At 41.7% G+C, this 18,266-nt stretch overlaps 2 protein-coding genes across 4 annotated transcripts; one reads left to right on the top strand and one right to left on the bottom strand.

Annotated features, from left to right (window-relative positions):
• The first annotated feature begins 377 nt into the window (after positions 1-377).
• LOC137714606 (uncharacterized) lies at positions 378-2,363 on the top strand. The gene is made up of 2 exons (XM_068453778.1): positions 378-1,211; positions 2,316-2,363. The coding sequence occupies exons 1-2, from the start codon at positions 711-713 to the stop codon at positions 2,361-2,363; spliced, it is 549 nt and encodes a 182-aa protein (XP_068309879.1). The 5' UTR covers positions 378-710.
• LOC137715645 (bidirectional sugar transporter SWEET2-like) lies at positions 1,771-6,819 on the bottom strand. Of its 3 annotated transcripts, XM_068454987.1 has the most exons (7): positions 6,523-6,817; positions 4,988-5,024; positions 4,655-4,871; positions 4,405-4,563; positions 4,180-4,299; positions 3,904-4,060; positions 1,771-3,667 (listed from the first exon to the last, which is right to left on the bottom strand). In XM_068454987.1, exons 1-6 carry the CDS (start codon positions 6,581-6,583, stop codon positions 3,947-3,949), a joined length of 708 nt encoding a protein of 235 aa, XP_068311088.1. In that variant the 5' UTR covers positions 6,584-6,817; the 3' UTR covers positions 1,771-3,667; positions 3,904-3,946. The 3 variants fall into 3 exon arrangements, with proteins under 3 accessions (XP_068311088.1, XP_068311090.1, XP_068311089.1); XM_068454989.1 differs by lacking the exon at positions 4,988-5,024; XM_068454988.1 differs by lacking the exon at positions 1,771-3,667 and having other exon boundaries at positions 3,899-4,060; positions 6,523-6,819.
• Positions 6,820-18,266: the final 11,447 nt, after the last annotated feature.

Below are 18,266 nucleotides of genomic sequence, written 5' to 3'. Positions count from 1 at the left end.
GCTTTGCTTCATATTTGTCCTCAGTTGTCCTCAACGTAACATTGATCGTGATCATCATGTCGCATCCAACCAAGAAATGTCAAATCTCAGTTTATGACACAAGGAAATGAAAACGGCAATTTAGTCGTGCAACTCTTATGCAACGGTGCGTTTGGACGAGGAATTTTAAAGCTCCATATAATGTAAGCTATGTTTATTTAGGAAACTAAGCCATGCAGCTCTCAAATTCTTAACAACAAATATCAACCAATCCAACCGGATCAAACACATACACGACGAAAACTTGAGAGGTAATCACTTTTGCCCTCTATTATCTCATGGCAATACTATTCGTACTCCCCTTTTGTCAGCCCACACTCTCGTTAGATACTATTTATACTCTTAGTTTATCATTCTGTATTCCATTAGTAGTTGTAATAGTAGAGAGAGATAGTTAATTAGGGTTTAGAACAACCATGAATACCCCATGACTGCCTTTATTCGCCAACGGTCGTAAAAACTCAACCAAAAAGAGCAGCTACGCCCTGCAGCCAGGCGGTGGACCATCACGTGTAGGCCGTACACTATCAGTGCAGAATTATTGCATGCATCTTTCTACGTATAAGAAATCATCTCTCTTTTTCTAACTTCCTAAATATTCCCCATACAAAATCATCAAAATCTAAACTTTGTTAGTCGCTATACACCATATGAGGAAATAACAAAATCCCATGGAAGCTTTGTGGAATTTAGAAGACAAGTGGAGGTTCTCTACCCACCAAGCATTTCTGCTATTAGTTTCCGCTGCGTTTGCCATCGTCGGTCTTTGCATGGTGGCGACGGTTTTGCTAAAGAAGGCTCAGAGGAAGCCGGAGGAGCAGAAGCTTGTGATGAGCAGCCAGAGAGAGGCGGTAGCAGGTCAACAGAAATGGTCTGAGCCGAGTTGTGGTTGGGGGTCGATAAAGAGGGCGTTGGTGAGCTCGGTGCGGTGGAGCAGAAGGAGCAAGTGGGAGGAGAGGAGGGGCGGGAGCTGGAGAGAGACGCCGCGGCCGCTGCTGGACAAAAAGGTTGAGGTTGAAGTGGGGCGGCGGAGCCATAACTCGGATTCTCCTGTGTGGCAGAGGCCTATACTTTTGGGGGAGAAATGTGAGCTTCCGAGGTTCAGTGGGCTTATTCTCTATGATGAAAGAGGTCGGCCTCTGTGTGATTCCCACAAAGAAACCAGAAACCAGGTATAATTCATCAATCTAGTAATTTTCCTTTGAATTTAATTTTTGGGGTTACAAACCTTTTTGTCACTGTTTATACCTAAAATTTATTTTGGTCACTTAAAAACACAGTGACCAAAATCGACTTTAGGTATAAACAGTGACCGAAAGGAATTTTTTTCCCTTACTTTTGCTGGGAACATAGATTTGATAGTTGATAAGAATTTCACAATCTTTTGCATGTCAAAGACTACGATAAGTTGTTTTATGCACATTGGTAACCACAAGATAATTTAAACATCATGGCATGGTGAAGACCATGTTTAGGCATCATTTGGTTTTTGTAACTTGATTGAACTTGACAATTCACTAGATTCAAAGTACGTTTAAGACATAAATAAATGTTAATTTTCAAAAATTTGTCTAAATTTACGGATTAGTCATCACAAGTTCACATCTATTTCTTCCTTTTAACATATGCTGAATCTAATGAGTTATCCAATCTTAAGCACTAATGCGACCTAAATGGCCTAGACGAAAACAGATGAAATTTCTAAGCCTTTATGAAACCATTTTTGGATAATCAAAATTTTGCCAATGAGTGTAGAGGCTGAAGATCTTTTAAGCGCTTATAGGAAAAATTCTCTCTCAAATTTGGGATACCCATAACATAGCATATGCACAAAACACAATTCTATGGCCTCGTTTGGTATAGAGGATCTGATTGGAATAGAAAGGAACTATTTTGAAGGTATGTTAAAGGAAGAAACGAAGAAAATATAACCAACTTAGAGGTTGGAGATGGATTTCTTAACAAAAAATACTTAATTCCAATTGGCCCCAAAATTGTAGGTTTAGGAGAGAAAGAATTTCCTTCATATCTAATCCCCTTTTAATCCCCTAAAAATGAATAATCATTCTCCTCCACCTTCAAGTTGCCTTGACTTCAAAGGTTATCCATCCCAATCTAATCCTCTATAACAACCGAGACCTATAAATTACGCAAATCCGGCCAAAACATGGAGATTTATCTAAAGTTTTGTATAAATTTAGACCCAAGAGAAACTTTCTTGTTATTGTGTGTTGCATCTTTCTCAATCAACATATTCTTTTTGGTTTGATGTGCAGGATAAGACTGCTGGTGTTGGCAGAACAACTTTGAGGGACTTGCTGTAGTTTTTCTAACAGAAATGCTTTTAAAGGGATTTACCAAAACAGAGTGGTAGCTACCAGTGATGTGCATCATGAAGTTTTTGCATACAATGACAGAGAAACAGTCGATGTGCAAATAAAGGAATGCACGATCTCTTCTCGCTTCATCTGCCATATTTGAATCAAGAAATGTTATTGGCACTTCAAAATACTCATTCTGAACTCATCACTAAAGAAAAAGACGAGGACGGAAGGAGTGCAAAATAACTATTTTCGAGTGCTAACTTGATGATCCATAGAAATTCCCATGTTCAAAATTAATCTCCCTTTCCCAATGCATGTGCAAGAAAATCTATAAACTCCATTAGTTAACCAACAAATATCTTAGAAAGCTTGGCAGTAAAGATATCGAAGAACTTGTTTATGCAGAATTATTGCTATCAGCTAATCTATGCAGATCTTATTGTTCCTTTCAGTCTAATTAAAACTTTCCAATCACAGCCAACTAATGCCTCAAGTACCTAAGCTTGCAACTCACGTTTCTTTTAAGTCCTCCCGTGTTTCTTCGGAACAGAGGTTTCTAATGAAGCCAGTTAATATTTCTGATATGTTCAGATGGTTTGCTAGAATGTTTCTTCTAAAGTTTTGGGTACGAGTCAACAATTTAACATGTTAGACAATTTTATGCTATCACACAAGAAGGTAAAGAATTCAGAAAGAGAATTGAATTTACCTAAATTCCCAAAAAGAATACGAATGCGAAATTGAAACACAAGCAAATTGAAAAGTATTTCATGACTGATTCTGAAGCAGAAGGTACAATCACAAATCACATAAGCAAAAAAGAAGCTGAGAAAGGAAAGTGGAATTGAAACCGTGACACTGTATTGATTGTACAAATAAAGCAGGATGTGTTTCACGTCTGGACCTTGACCTCTTTCGTTCTTTTCCTTGACATATACCAATAGTGAAGCTGCTAAAGCCATATAAAAACGGCTTTACAGGTTTCAACTTGATGCAGGAAAGATGAGAAGAAGTTGATCCGATGATATGAAACAATTACATCGTAGAACTCATACCAATTCAAGAATGCTACCGATTGAAAAATGGGATTACTAGTGTGACAAACTCTTCCAAGTATCTATGATACACATAGATGCACTTTCACACATAGAAAGACAGAGGAAGAGAGGGCGGGGGAGGGGGATGACCCGAGCCATAGAGGAGATTGAAAGGCCGAAAGGACATACATTTTGTTTTCAAGTAGGTAAGCCTCACCACACTCTTCTCTTCAATCATTTTGCCTACTTGATAAGATTTGTTCTCACCTATTAACAGTGAAGGATGAATTCATAAGATTAGCATGACATTAATTTTACATGTAGACATGTATTCAGGGAGGGGAAACCCAGGCCACAAATTTCTTTTGTGTGGGGAAAATGGAGCATATATAGCATTTATTTGTGATAAATTTGACACTAGAAGGCAGACTTGTACATGCTAGAAATGATAAGATTATGGTTTCCCGTTGCGATAAATAAAACAGATAAAAGATAACACTTACATCAAGGACAAAACACATGCACTCTCTTGTTTCCGGAACTGATTTATGCATATGAAACTATCAACGGTTCTCTGGAGTTTCCTTTAGACGAATCCTTATAATGAAAGTACAACGCTAATTGTACAATCCCCAAAATGGTTCCTACTCCATTTGGGACCTGAAATGCATCAAGAATGATACTGTAAGACCTGAGAAACAGATAACTTTAATCTGAATTGACGGCTCCATATATCTTTTCTTAAAAAACAGAGAAAATGTGCTGCAAGGGAATCTTACATAAACAAAGAGATCAAAATTAAAAATTCCATAAAGCAAGAAAGAGGTGCTCATGAGGAAGGTGGAAAGGGAGAGATAGAATGGCATAAATTCGACGCTCTTTGTCCGGATCACCAAGTTCTGCAAAACACAACAAAGCAAATAAGGTAACACAACAAAATACATAGTTGATGCCAACATAAACCAAAATAAAGAAAGTATGGCAAAGGCCTTGGATTAACTTACAATTATAAACAAAGGAGAAGCAAACATTGATATTAGAGATGCACAACTAAGCACTCCAACAACTAGCTGACGTATAGCAGCATCAGCAATTTGCAAGCTCCCATATACTATGATTGCAATTAGACCACAAACTGCTGCCAGCAATCCCAGCATCTTCATCTGCAAAGATAGAGGGAACTAACGACACTTAGAACATAGTAAGGCTTTCACAAACTTCACCAAGGTAACAGGTGCGAGTAATATAGGTAACCTTTTTTGTTTTCTCAGCGTATATTATGAAGAGGGCTATGTACACTAATTGAAACACCGCACCAACTGAATTGACCGTCATAACCATTATGTTATCAGGAGATATAATAGGCGATCCATACCACATGCTGATCAAGCAGTTCAAAAGGGCATATATGTATGGGAGCCCTGAGAACTCTTCAGTGGCACGGTTTCTCATTATTCTTCTAAATGTGTGTCTGAAAGTAAGAAAATAAAGCCAATTAAAAAACAAACCGGTGAGGAAATGAATACAAATCGTTCTCGTTCTCATGTTTTCTCACATTTAATTATTACCAAACTGATCAAAACTTACATCGGTGAAACAAACAGCCCAAAAGCAAAGATGTTCCCTGCAACAGATAATAAAAATAAGTGGATATAATCCTGGATTCAATTGCGAGAATCAGAGATCATCACAGGTTGTTGATCACATTGACCACATGGTCAATTTAAACAATTTGTAGTAGCGTTCACAAACACTACAGTTGTAATATACCATATATACAGGGATGTGACAATTTGTAGTAGCCCTCAGAAACTACTTAGATGGACAAATCTCACATTTATTAGTTGAACAGCTTAGTTTAGAGTACGCAGCGCACAAAAGCTTTCACCCAAACTACCATGTAAATGAAGAGTTGATGCATTGTTGTAGCTCAGTAATTTTGGAAGCCAAAATCCTTTTATGGCAACAGAACTCAACGTCGATATTGCTGCTTTCAAGAAATGCCTCATTCCAAGCATTGAAACTTCTTACTAAATAGGGCGAGCGAAAGATATTTAAAACTGATATCAGTCAGGAAAAAAGCATGGCAATACATCAAATATTGCTGCCAAAGCTTTGAATTTTTGCATGATAACTTGGTAGCACATGGGAAAAAGAGAATGTTTTCAACATGCACGAAAAAATTGGTCTTGAAGATTTAAGGGCATGTTTGGTACTTTATTTGAATCCAACTTTTAAGACTCAAAAACAATTTTCAAGTTTTAAGTCTTCAAAAACTTGTTTGATATGACTATTTTCAAAAACTGAACTCAAGACTAACTCAAAAATATAGTCTATTATCTAAAAACATAAAAGGTGAGTTTTTAAACTTAAAACTCATTTATTTCTTTTCTCTCCCTCCTCCCCTCTCACTCCAAATCTATCTCTCTTTTCTTCTTCTCTCCTTTTTTTTTTTTTTTTTTTACTTTTTTCGTCTCTCCTCCAATCCGTTTTCTTCATTCTCTTGGTTCTTTCTCTCACACCTCTTTCTCTCTATCTAGTCTAATCCTCTCTCTTCTTTCTTTTTCCTTCAATCATCTCTTACTTTCTTTCCTCCTCTCTACTCTTTCTCCCTCTCCTGCGACCCTCTTTTTTTTTATCTCTTTATCTAGTTTAAGTAGTAAGAATTAATAATTTTAAATTGTAAACCGATTAAGTTTTTTAGTTTAAAAAAAATATTTTCAAGAAATGTTTTGAAAAATGATAAAAAATTTCAAATAGAATACTAAAAATGCTCTAAAATTTTCTCTCATCACTGCAAAATAACACCAATATGTTTTCCAATTTAAAAGCTCTCATCGATAACGATTGTGAACTAACAATCCTGATATCAAACAACAATGTGGGCTGCTGAACTAGCTTCAAGACTTTTGCCCAGTTGCCTAGAAATCAACAGAGCCAACAGTTTCCCACCAAAATTAACCTACTGGAATATCATACCTCCACCAAAAAAGTTTTCCTTTCCTTTTGCAATAAATGCAACACTAATTTCAGTTTTTAATTAAGAAAAATTAAAAGCTAAAAACAGTAACAATTCAGACAATGATCGCAAAAACAAAAAAGATTCAAGAGAATAATAATACCTGCAATTCCAGCTGCATCTTTGCAGATTAAGAACACGGGATTTGAAGGTGAAAAAACCATCAGTCCCTTCAACTCCAACTCCAACTTGACACTAAACAACCAGAAAGCAAACCCAAATCACCTTTCAAAAAAAAACCCCGAGAGACTTATAGGTAAACCCTCCTTCTCTCTCTCTCTCTCTCTCTCTCTCTCTCTCTCTTAAATATTGGAAATTTGGCAGAGCCGCCCAGGTCTCAGAGAAAAATGAGAGACGAGCTGTTGCTTTAATAAGCAGATGTCCTTATAATTGTTATCTGCTTCTCATTATATTTTATATTTAGACAATTTGCAAATGTAGAACACTCCCCCAAGGCTTTCAAGACTCCAACTTGGGAATATTCAAGGGATAGACCTTAGACATTTCTTGCTGCTGAGTCCTACAGTTCCTCAATATTATCGTAGGACCCGGCTTCTCTACTTCTCTGCCCTTCCAGTTCTCATACTTTTCCATCTCCTTCTATTTTGTGCGATCATAGTTAAATCATCTTAACATTTTATATTATTTTTTTATAAAGATAATAAGACAAAAAATAATAGTGAATAAAATGTTGACGTAGTTTAACCTTGATCGCACAAATAGAAAAAGATGAGAATGTATGAAAACTGAAAGGGCAGAAGCCAGATCCATTATCCTACGCCTATAAGTAATAAGTTTTAAATTAAACGATAAGCTCAATAACAAATTATTATATTAATTTATCGTGTAGCTTAACTTAATTAATTTTTTTTTTTACTCATTTTTATTTTTTACATTTTTTTTAATTTTCAACCGTCGGATCGGATGAATTGAAGAAGATCAAATAATATAAATTAACAAGAAGTGTATGAAAAGTAAAAAAATAATGTGTGGATAACACATCTCTATTAAATCCTCATACCGAATATAAATATAGAAGGCTTATTCTGTAGCTTGGCTCAAGTTTCTTATTTCTAGTTTTATTACAACGCTTGATGAATTAGGTTTGGGATGGGAGAAAAATCTGGATCCAACTTCTATGCCCTTTCACTTTTCATACATTCTCATATCCTACTATTTGTGCGATTACGGTTAAGTTACGTCAATATTTTATATATATATTTTTTTTATAAAGATAATAAGATAAAAATAATAATAATATAAAATATTGACGTGATTTAAGTACAAAGAAGAGGGGATAAGAATATATAGAAAATAGAAAGGCAGGGAAGCCATGTCCGAAAAATCTCTCATACTTTTGGGTAATTGACCCACGTGTAATAATTAATGGATGGATGGTGTTAATTCGAGCAAGGAATGCTGAGCTGGCCGATATGAGCGAAGTTATGAGTGGACCACTACAATCACAAGCTTGATGTCATTATGCACATTAGGCACGACAGGTCCTACAACTCCCCTCATTTGACAGTTCCATCATGACATGTTATAAACATGGATCGAATCGTGGACCCGTGGTTAATATTTAGATTAAATCTGGATTCCGAATATAAATCTTTGACGGGTTGAGAGTTTTAAGTTTTGAGGACAAATTCGTGACAATATTTTTTACATAACTTTTTACATGTGTTTTTGTGAGGCTCACTTCTTAATGTATTTTAACGATTCAAATTGTTTATATTTTATGTCATCCCTCAAAGATTGTGTCTCTAAAAAATACCAAAATCTGAAACTATATGACCGTTGGAATAATGATTTATGGTTTCTTTGTGGAACTTAATAGTTTTGAATATGTCTAATTTTCTGCAAGGATGATCTATGAGATGTTCTAAAAGATAAATTGATCAGTTTGTTAAAATACATTACAGAGTAGACCTCATTAAAATATGTGTAAAAAAAATTGATGTCACAAATCCGACTTTAGATTTTTAATTATCAAGGTTATAGATATGATTGTCAAATATCTATTTTACCCGGACGCATTGGATTTTCAAGTATTCTTGAGTGATATTTATGAGTTCAATTAATTTTTTGGTTGCGATTTTAAGTCAATTGAAGAAAAGATATTCATAATCGTCCTTAAATTGCTAACGCTTCAAACATTATGAACTTAAAAATTAATAATAGAAACTAAGAGTGATGTTGGACAAAACACGAAAAATGTAGTTTACCGAAAGAACATCCAAGTAGGAACTCTAGAGGATTTTCTCTGTAAAAATGCGTTAAGTAATATTATATCTCGAGTCGGGGGTGTATATAATGATGTAGATATTTCTTGTTGATTAAAAAGTTCCCTACTAGGTGATTTTAAGGAGATGCAACTATCCATCTTGAGTGAAAGGTGTAAATATTTTGTCTACGAGGATCGGTTCACTTGGTTAGGTATCTTTTTTATGTGTCATCCTACTTAGTGCACGATCTATAAGTTTCTATGTGAATTTATACCGATGGTAGTTGGTAGTTATTGTCAGTGTAAGTCATTTTCGGCTCGAGGTTCTATGCCCTGGTACTGGTGGTGAGAGTAAAAAAAAGTTAAAAAAACTTGAGAAAACAAAATGAAAAATTTATTTTGTTCATTATAAATTATGGTAATTTATTTATTTTGGCTTTTGCTTATATCATCTCTATTAAAAAAAAAAATTAGAGGAGATGATCAACAAGCTTGAGACGAAAGTCATAAGGCAAAATAGTTTTGTAGACTCACATGATTACTTTTTCAAGAGCTTGTTGTAATCTTTTTTTTTTTTTTTTCTTTTTTTCAGTCAATGTTTTAATCTAATTATATGCCACCAAACAAAACCAATAAGTACTCCAACTTGGCACAGTATATAGCCTAATTATTTTTTCAAGAATAAAAATATTACAAAAAAAAAAAAAAAAAAAAAAAAAGGTTCTTTACGGCTGACATCGCCTAAACTTACAAAGAGAAACCATTACATAAGAAAAATTACTAAAATAAATACAATATTAACTATAATCAGTATGTGTGAAATTAGCAAATTGTTATTAATTATGTTAACTTCTCTAAAAATAAGATTAGTCGGATAATAGGAAATCATATAGGCTGCCCACATGTTGTTTATTTAGGTATAGTATTGTTTGGGCCCGAAATATTATTGCTGGGCCGAGCAGCAGGATGTGCTCGGCCCAAGGAGATGATAAATACTATGGGCCGAATAATAAGGCCCGGGCCAGCTGGCAGGGTCGGCCAGATCCCATCAGAGGTAATCCGGATAAATAGAAAGGTCGAGGAAACCTGATGCAATTAGGATTCTCGACCAGCAAGGAATGAAGTCCCGAAAAGAAGGAAAATTCAGAATCCCAGTAGGAGTAGGATTGTTCGAGGAAGAGGCGAATTGGGAAAAGGACTCCCGATCCAAATCGGAGTCAGATTCAAGGAATGGGGGACTATAAATACAAGAAATCATGCAACAGAAAAGGACCTTCGACTCAGCATACAATTGCCCTGCGCAAAACCTCTCAATCACCTTGAGATTTTTCCTTTTCTTTTTCCTGCCGACACACCTTCAGTTTGGATAAACAGCACTGTGGAAGCAACCGGCGAGCACCTTCAGTTTGGATAAACAGCACTGCTGCCGCAGGATCAGCCGACCAAGAGGCATCTTCAGTTTGGATAAACAGCACTGCGTCGAGGCCGACCGATTATCTATCCAAGTCTCGGTCGAGGAAGGTTTTCGAACCTTTGTTGGCAGAGGTCACCTTACTAAGCTTTCTCGGCATAGTTAGGTGTTACGAATTACATTGCTCGGCGTACTGGTTGCCGAGTGGTTTTATGATTGGATACTCACAGGTGAGTTTCAGGGTTCGGCATTCCGACGGCCGAACTACGTTTACCATCAAGACATATATCACGTTCGAGTACCTGTGCCCATACACCTTGGTCTCGATTCGACGTGCTTATACTCTCACGAATATAATCACAGTGACCGAATCGGGCTCCGACGATTATTGAACTCCGCAGAATTGGCAGCCTTGTCTTCAGGCTGTAGAACTCAGAGACCGAGAGCGTTCCTTCCTCGGTCGCAATCGCAAGATACAGAAGTCAACGACGCGCTCCAAGCGATATCAACAAATTGTACTCCTCGGCCGAGCTCGGCCGACGAGTTGGCACGCCCCGCATTCAACCGAAGGACGTAGTTAGCTTACTAGTTGCTCGGCCTGCGCGCCACGTAGGTCTTGTAATTATTAGGGTCAACATTTTGGCACGCCCAGTGGGACCATTTGTGCTAAACCTTCGGAGTTCATGACCATTGAGACACGGTCTACGAAGCAGAAAACAACCATGGGAAAGTCAACGACTGACTTGCCAGTGCAAGGCCTTGGGCAGGATTTGCACTCTACAAAAAATCCGATCATAATTGCGCCGCCCGAGGCCACAAGTGTAACACGCCGAGAGAATGAGGTCTGTCTCGGCGGGCAACCTTACAACCCCGCAGTCCCGAATCAAACAGCTGGGATGTTCATGGAAGGGATTGTGGAAGATTGTGATGACGATGGTGGGGAAGGTTCCGATCCACCAACTAGGACATTCCTTCGGAGACGACTAGATGAACAATATCGTCAGGTCGAGCAGTCGATTGGTCAGAAGATGAATGATTTGCTAGACGCAATACGTAGTAACAGCGATACACAGACCAGAATGCTTGAACTACTGGTTAGTAAAGCCTTCGAAGATGGCCAGGTCGGCCAGCCTCGGCAGCTCCCGACGAATTTGCCCATCCCAGCCGAGAGAGGGTCCGCTCGGCCACAACCAGTCCTCTTGGAAAGAAGAGGACCAGGAAATAGAGCCGAGGGACCAAGCCAGGGAGAAGAAGCCGCTTCCGTAAACATCACCGAAGTCCAGAGAATGATTGACTCGGCCCTGAAGAAAGGGCCGAAGTTTCCAAAGTTTATCCATCCATACCCAGCTTATGTAGAAAGGTTTGAATACCCACGAGGATTTAAGATCCCCGATTTCAGCCTCTTCGCCGGAGAATCATCTTTATCCTCACTAGAACATGTGGCTCGGTTCACAGCGCAGTGTGGGGACGTCAATAGCGATTTCTACAAACTACGGTTGTTTAACTTTTCACTGACAGGCTCAGCTTTCGCCTGGTACATTAATCTTCCACCCAACTCCGTGCAAAGTTGGGAAGAGTTGGTCGAAAAGTTCCATGAACAATTTTATCGGCCAGGGATGGAGATGTCCGTATCGTCGTTGGCCAGGATGGCTCAAGCATCTGACGAATCTCCAATGGAATACCTAACAAGGTTTAAGTCGGCCAGGAATTGGTGCCGAGTACCACTCCCGGAGGTGGAGTTCGTCAGGATCGCCCTTAACGGATTAGACGTGGAGTACAAAAAGAAGTTTCTGGGGGCAAATATTCGAGATATGTACGAACTTGCTCAACACGTCGAACAATATGAGTATCTGCTCCGAGAAGAAAAGATATCCAAGTCACCATCCCGGGGGACGTTGTATAAGAACCCCACGGTGAGCTATGCATCGGCCGAAAGTGAAGACCCTCAGTATGTTAGTGTGGATGCGGCCGAGATAATAATAGACAAACCCTATGTTTGCAAGGCCTTGGCGCAAGTAAATACCAAAGACGCCAAAACCCGTTTGGCCACCGAGGAAACGAGTAAGTCATCAAAAGTATACACTTTTGATATCACCAAGGCTGATGCAATTTTCGATCAATTATTGGCAGCAAAAATCATCAAGCTTCGGCCGGGACATACTATCCCTAAGGCCGATGAATTAAAAGGAAAGATATACTGCAAATATCATAATTCTAATAAGCATGCAACCAATAATTGTGTTGTGTTCCGGGACACAATTCAAAGTTGGATCGAAAAAGGAAAGTTGAAATTTCCGGAAAAGATGGCGGTCGATGTTAATCCTTTCCCTTCCACAACGATTGGTATGGTGGATGCTCACCTTCCCAGAAACAAAGGGAAGGCCGAATATGTCCCGGTGCAGCATATCCGTAAAGGGAATGGTCAAACAAGACTAAAGCTTGATATATTTTCAAATGCACCACCAACGGAACAATCGGTGCGACCCGCCGATGAGCCGATGACGAGGTCAAATTCCGACGAAACTTGTGGATCGAAGGTTTTATGTGACCATTGTAAAACAACAGTTGAACCTGGGAAGAAATCTTCAACCCCACCAACGGCCCCTACGGCGTCATCAAAGGGATTAGGTCCACGACGTCAAGTGTTCGACCGACTCGGCCCACAAGTAAAGCCGAAAGAACAGACCTCGGTCAGGCGGCGTCTTGACTTCGCCGCACCCTTCTATAATGAGGATTATTATTCGCGCAATGCCAACCGTTCGGGCTCGCCAGTTGATCGCAAAACTTTCAAACCACCAAGGACATCGGATCAACGCTGGTACAGTTACAATTCTCCGACAGGTTTGTATACGGCGCTGTCCAAATCCCAAAAACGTCGTCGTCAACGGATAGATTGCATGGCTCGGCGACGAGAAGCGCAGGCCAGCCCGGCCAACAAATGGCAACCAAAAAAGGTCGTGGAAGATAGTAGCGAACGGCCAACCCCGACTATCATGACCGAGTTAGCCGAAGGCAAGAAAGTAGCGGATGCTGATTTCGAAACCACCATTGAGGAGGCTGAGAAACGTATTAAGATCCTTCTCCGGCCAGGGGAAACGAGAGCTCGTCTAGAGTACTTTACACAAGAGGCCGAAAGGAAACTTTCTCCGTTACCACCGCGCGAGCCGTTTATCAAAATACGGCGCAACTTACACCCTCCATTCCTCGGTGCATCCATGGAATACATGCGAGAATTTCATAAGAAATACTCCGCAAATGATTTGTACGGACTCCCCAAGGCATGTCAGGAAGCCCTCGACTTAGCGCTGACTTGTCCTGATGCCGAGCAAATTATCCAGAAAACTTCTGATCCAGCCATTAAAGCTCGGTTTCAACATATACGGGAGGCTCGGGTCCTGGGTTTTGAGGTCGATCCTTATACAGATATCGACACCGCCGAATTACCCTTCTCGCTTGAAGACCTCCAGCATTTACGTTATCATTTCGAAGTTTTCTCGGCTGTATCGCTTTTCGGCCTCACGGCCGACGAGGAACAACGGATAGCACGGTTGGATACGTATCTAGACACGAGGAACGCCCGTATTGCCTATGAAGAACGAGCCCGTGTAACCAAGGATCAACATGAATCTTCGGCAGTCAACATTGTCGAAGGAAATCGCCCACCCACATTCGATTTGGTTCCTACTTCTCAGATACCGGCTCTTACCGAGGAACTCAAAAGTTTAATTCAGGATGTTCCGCCAACTACTACTGAGGCTAGTTCTGCAGACGACGATGACCACGAGCCAATGGGTCCCTCGGTCCTCGAACATATGGAGATCAGTATGGTCCACGTCCTACCAGCCGAATTCCAGCCAGGTACCCACCAGTCGAATTTCTTGGACGGGGACGTAGTTACCGAGGAAGCAACGCAAGTAGACTTCGTCGCAAACGACGACGATAGAGAAAACCGAAGCGGGGACAACCTTACGGCAGCTTTGGCCGAGCTATTTCCCCGCTCCCCTTCGGTTAATCTCCAACACCTGAAGCCGTTGTATGTCACGGCTCATATCGAAGGATTCCCCATTTCTAAGGTGTTCGTCGACTGCGGTGCCACAGTCAACATTATGCCAATCTCCGTCATGAAGGCTTTACGCCGTTCTGATAGTGAACTCATTCCGTCAGGGATTACTATGAGCAGCTTCGTCGGTGACAAGTCTCAGACCAAAGGCGTACTTCCGTTGGAAGTTAGCATTGCCGGTCGTCAACATATGACAGCTTTCTTTGTCATTGATTCCAAGACCGATTATAACGCATTACTTGGTCGCGACTGGATCCACCAAACCAGTTGCATTCCGTCATCACTCTACCAGGTCCTCATCTTTTGGGATGGCAAATCGGTCGTGGTCCACCCAGCCGATAACCAGCCATTTGAAACCAACATGATTCAGGCTCGCTATTACGATGATCACGTCGGCTACATCACCCTCCAAGGCCTTAACGAGGATGGGCGGCCGACGAGAATTTCGGTACAGAAAGTAATTGAGGTCGGCGCCGAGACTGTCCAACAGGATTCGGCGAGACTTGGCTTGGCAGATCTAGTCACCAACGCCGATGATTGAGCACACCACGCAAGAAAGGCGTCAGGCCGCGGTTTCATCTACAATGGAACGTCTGCTGGCCCATTGGTACGCCATTACCAAGCAACCGCACTCGGGCGTCAATTTAATCGAATTTCTGGCCGAAGCAGATAACGGCCCCGTTCTTTCTTTCGATAAAGTTCAGGCTGCGCCGGCCGAACTCGAAGACCATCGGCCTCAAGTCAAGGACCCGTTGGAGGAAGTTAACGTAGGCACGGCCGAGGATCCTCGAACATTGTTTATTAGCGCGTTACTCCCACCGTCCATGAAGGTCGAACTACGGAAGTTACTCCACGAATTTAAAGATTGCTTTGCGTGGAGCTATCATGAAATGCCCGGCCTCGACCGAAACCTTGTAGAGCATGAGCTACGCATCAAGGAGGGGTGTAAACCTTTTCGACAGCCTCCTCGACGATTTTCGAACGAAGTACAGCTCGGCATTAAGGAAGAATTAGTTCGGCTTTTGAAAGCCGGATTTATTAGGACCGCACGGTATGTCGAATGGTTGGCCAATATCGTCCCCGTGTTAAAGAAAAGCGGTGCCCTTCGCATTTGCATCGATTTCCGTAATCTAAATCTGGCTACTCCCAAGGACGAGTATACAATGCCGATTTCAGATTTATTAATTGATGCCGCAGCTAATCATGAACTGCTCTCTTTTATGGACGGTCATGCGGGTTATAACCAGATTTTCATCGCCGAAGCTGACGTCCACAAGACGGCTTTCCGATGCCCGGGGGCACTTGGTACTTATGAATGGGTCGTCATGCCTTTCGGCCTCAAGAATGCCGGCGCCACATACCAACGAGCCATGAATATGATCTTCCACGACTTAATCGGTACAATCGTCGAAGTTTATATCGATGATGTGGTCGTGAAATCCAAACGTCGTCAAACACATCTGGACGACCTGAGGCAAGCGTTCCTTCGCATGCGCAAGAACAAGCTCAAGATGAACCCGGCCAAGTGTGCTTTCGGTGTTTCGGCCGGTAATTTCCTAGGATTTTTAGTGCACCACCGCGGTATCGAAGTCGACGAAAATAAAGCTCGCGCCATCATTAGCGCCCCACCACCAACGACAAAGAAGCAGCTCCAGTCGTTACTCGGGCAGATAAATTTCCTCCGTCGCTTCATCGCCAATTCGGCGGGTAAGATGAAGGCATTCTCTACGCTCTTGAAACTTAAGGATACCGACAAATTTGAATGGCGCGAAGAACATCAAATGGCATTTACACAAATCAAGGTGGCTCTTTCAACCCCACCCGTGCTCGTTCCACCATGTCGCAACAAACCCTTGAAATTATACATTTCGGCAGCTACTGAATCCATTGGTTGTCTCCTCGCTCAAGACAACAATGGAGGGCGTGAACAAGCGATCTTTTATCTTAGCCGAAATCTGAATTCACCAGAGCTCAATTACTCCCCTGTCGAAAAACTGTGCTTAGCTTTGTTTTTTGCTGCGTCCAAGCTTCGGCATTACATGCTCCCATCAGTAACGCAGGTCATCGCCCAAACAGACGTAATTCGGTACATGCTCACTCGGCCTATTGTCAAAGGCCGCATCGGGAAATGGACGCTCGCGTTATCCGAGTTCAGTCTTCAGTATGTACCCCAAAAGGCCGTCAAGGGGCAAGCTCTCGCCGATTTCTTGGCCCAACACCCTTCTCCTTATGGTTCTGAGGGAGACAACGTCGATATCGGTTTCATCACCACGCGTGATAGTCATTGGACTATGCATTTTGATGGTTCCAGCACTTCGACCTCGGCGGGTGTGGGAATTGCAATTCAATCGCCTGACCACTGCCGATGGTATTTTTCCCTCAAGTTGGATTTCAGCTGCACCAATAATCAGGCCGAATATGAAGCCCTCATTATCGGCCTCCACGTTTTACACGATCTACGGGCCTCCCGCGTTCTCGTCCTCGGTGATTCCGAACTGGTGATTAACCAGATAAACGGCCTGTTTCGTTGCATGAGTTGTACTTTAGCGCCCTATCACATGGTCGCCACCTACCTGGCCGAGTCGTTCGAACGGATCACATTTGAACACATTTCACGCATCCACAACACAGACGCCGACGAACTCGCCCAGATCGCCTCCGGAGCACAACTCAAGGGGGGCAAGCTAGGCCGAATTGCAGTCACAAGTCTGCGCTCATACCCAGCCTTGATTAATCGGCAAACTCTCCAGCGCGCACACGTAATACGCACAAGGGTAATGTCTCTCCCATCCTTACTAGAACGAGGAGATCCCGTGGAAATATGTGCTGTCGAAGTAGAACCAGATGATTGGAGAAGGACGATGTTACGATACCTCGATAACCCCAATGGGAAACATGACCGAAGAACGAAGGTCCACGCCACGAATTACGTGTCGTACCAAAATGAGTTATACCGCAAGGGCGAGGACGGGTTACTACTATTGTGCCTCGGCCCACAAGAGGCCACCCAAGTAATGGCCGAGGTACATGAAGGAATTTGTGGGGCACATCAGTCCGGACGAAAGATGCGTTGGTTGCTCCGACGACACGGTTATTTCTGGCCCAATATATTAAAAGATTGTATCGAATATGCACGGAGATGCGTCCCATGCCAAATTCATGGACCTGTACAGAGAGCCCCGGCCGAATTACTACACTCGGTCACTAAACCTTGGCCGTTCAGGGGTTGGGCAATGGACGTAATTGGCAAAATCACGCCATCATCAGGGGCAGCGAAACACGCGTGGATAATGGTAGCAACTGACTATTTCACCAAGTGGGTCGAGGCAAGGTCATACGCCGAATTAACTGCTAAAGAAGTATGCAACTTCGTAGAAGAGAATATTGTGACCAGATTCGGCGTGCCAGAAACGATCATAACTGATAATGGCACTATATTTACGGCCGATAGGTTTAGGGAATACGCGGCAAGTTTGAATATCCGACTGGAGCAATCTACGCCGTATTACCCACAGGCAAACGGGCAGGCCGAGGCAAGCAATAAAGTGTTGATCGGCATCCTTGAAAAAATGGTAAAAGAGAAACCAGGGTTGTGGCATTTGAAGTTAAATGAAGCATTATGGGCATACCGAACTTCACCCCGGTCGGCTACTGGAACCACTCCCTACGCGTTGACTTATGGACACGACGCTATGTTACCAGTCGAATTGAGTATAAGCTCGTTGCGAGTAATTGAGCAGAATGATTTGTGCAGTATTGAATATAGTCAAGCGATGCGACAAGAGTTAGAAGACTTGGAAGAAAGTCGAATCGACGCGGGTAACTTGTTGATAGCACAAAAGAAAATTGCCGAGCGAGCATATAATCAGCGTGTAAGACAAAAAACGTTCGGCGAGGGAGAGCTGGTTTGGCAAACTGTGTTGCCTGTTGGAATAAAAGACCCCAGATTTGGCAAATGGTCGCCAAATTGGGAAGGGCCATTCATCGTTCACAAAGTCCTCGGCAAGGGGGCATATCATCTAAGAGATCGGACGGGTTCAGTTCACAAATTACCGATTAATGGAAAGTTTTTAAAGAAGTACTATCCAATTACATGGGAAATGCAAGAGTAAGACCATTGTATTGAGAGCAAGACGACCATTGTATAGC

This window comes from Pyrus communis, chromosome 14, assembly GCF_963583255.1.
Source record: "Pyrus communis chromosome 14, drPyrComm1.1, whole genome shotgun sequence".
NCBI lineage: Eukaryota > Viridiplantae > Streptophyta > Magnoliopsida > Rosales > Rosaceae > Pyrus > Pyrus communis.
This window is presented reverse-complemented; position numbering and strand designations above follow the sequence as displayed.

Bases quoted from the DNA above. Each gene is read 5' to 3' on its own strand.
- LOC137714606 (XM_068453778.1), top strand. From the start codon at position 711: ATGGAAGCTTTGTGGAATTTAGAAGACAAGTGGAGGTTCTCTACCCAC. The intron at 1,212-2,315 runs GTATAATTCATC...TTTGATGTGCAG, and splicing joins ACAAAGAAACCAGAAACCAG to GATAAGACTGCTGGTGTTGG.
- LOC137715645 (XM_068454988.1), bottom strand. From the start codon at position 6,583: ATGGTTTTTTCACCTTCAAATCCCGTGTTCTTAATCTGCAAAGATGCA. The intron at 4,564-4,654 runs GTTACCTATATT...CTATCTTTGCAG, and splicing joins ACGCTGAGAAAACAAAAAAG to ATGAAGATGCTGGGATTGCT. The intron at 4,300-4,404 runs GTAAGTTAATCC...TGTGTTTTGCAG, and splicing joins CTTCTCCTTTGTTTATAATT to AACTTGGTGATCCGGACAAA.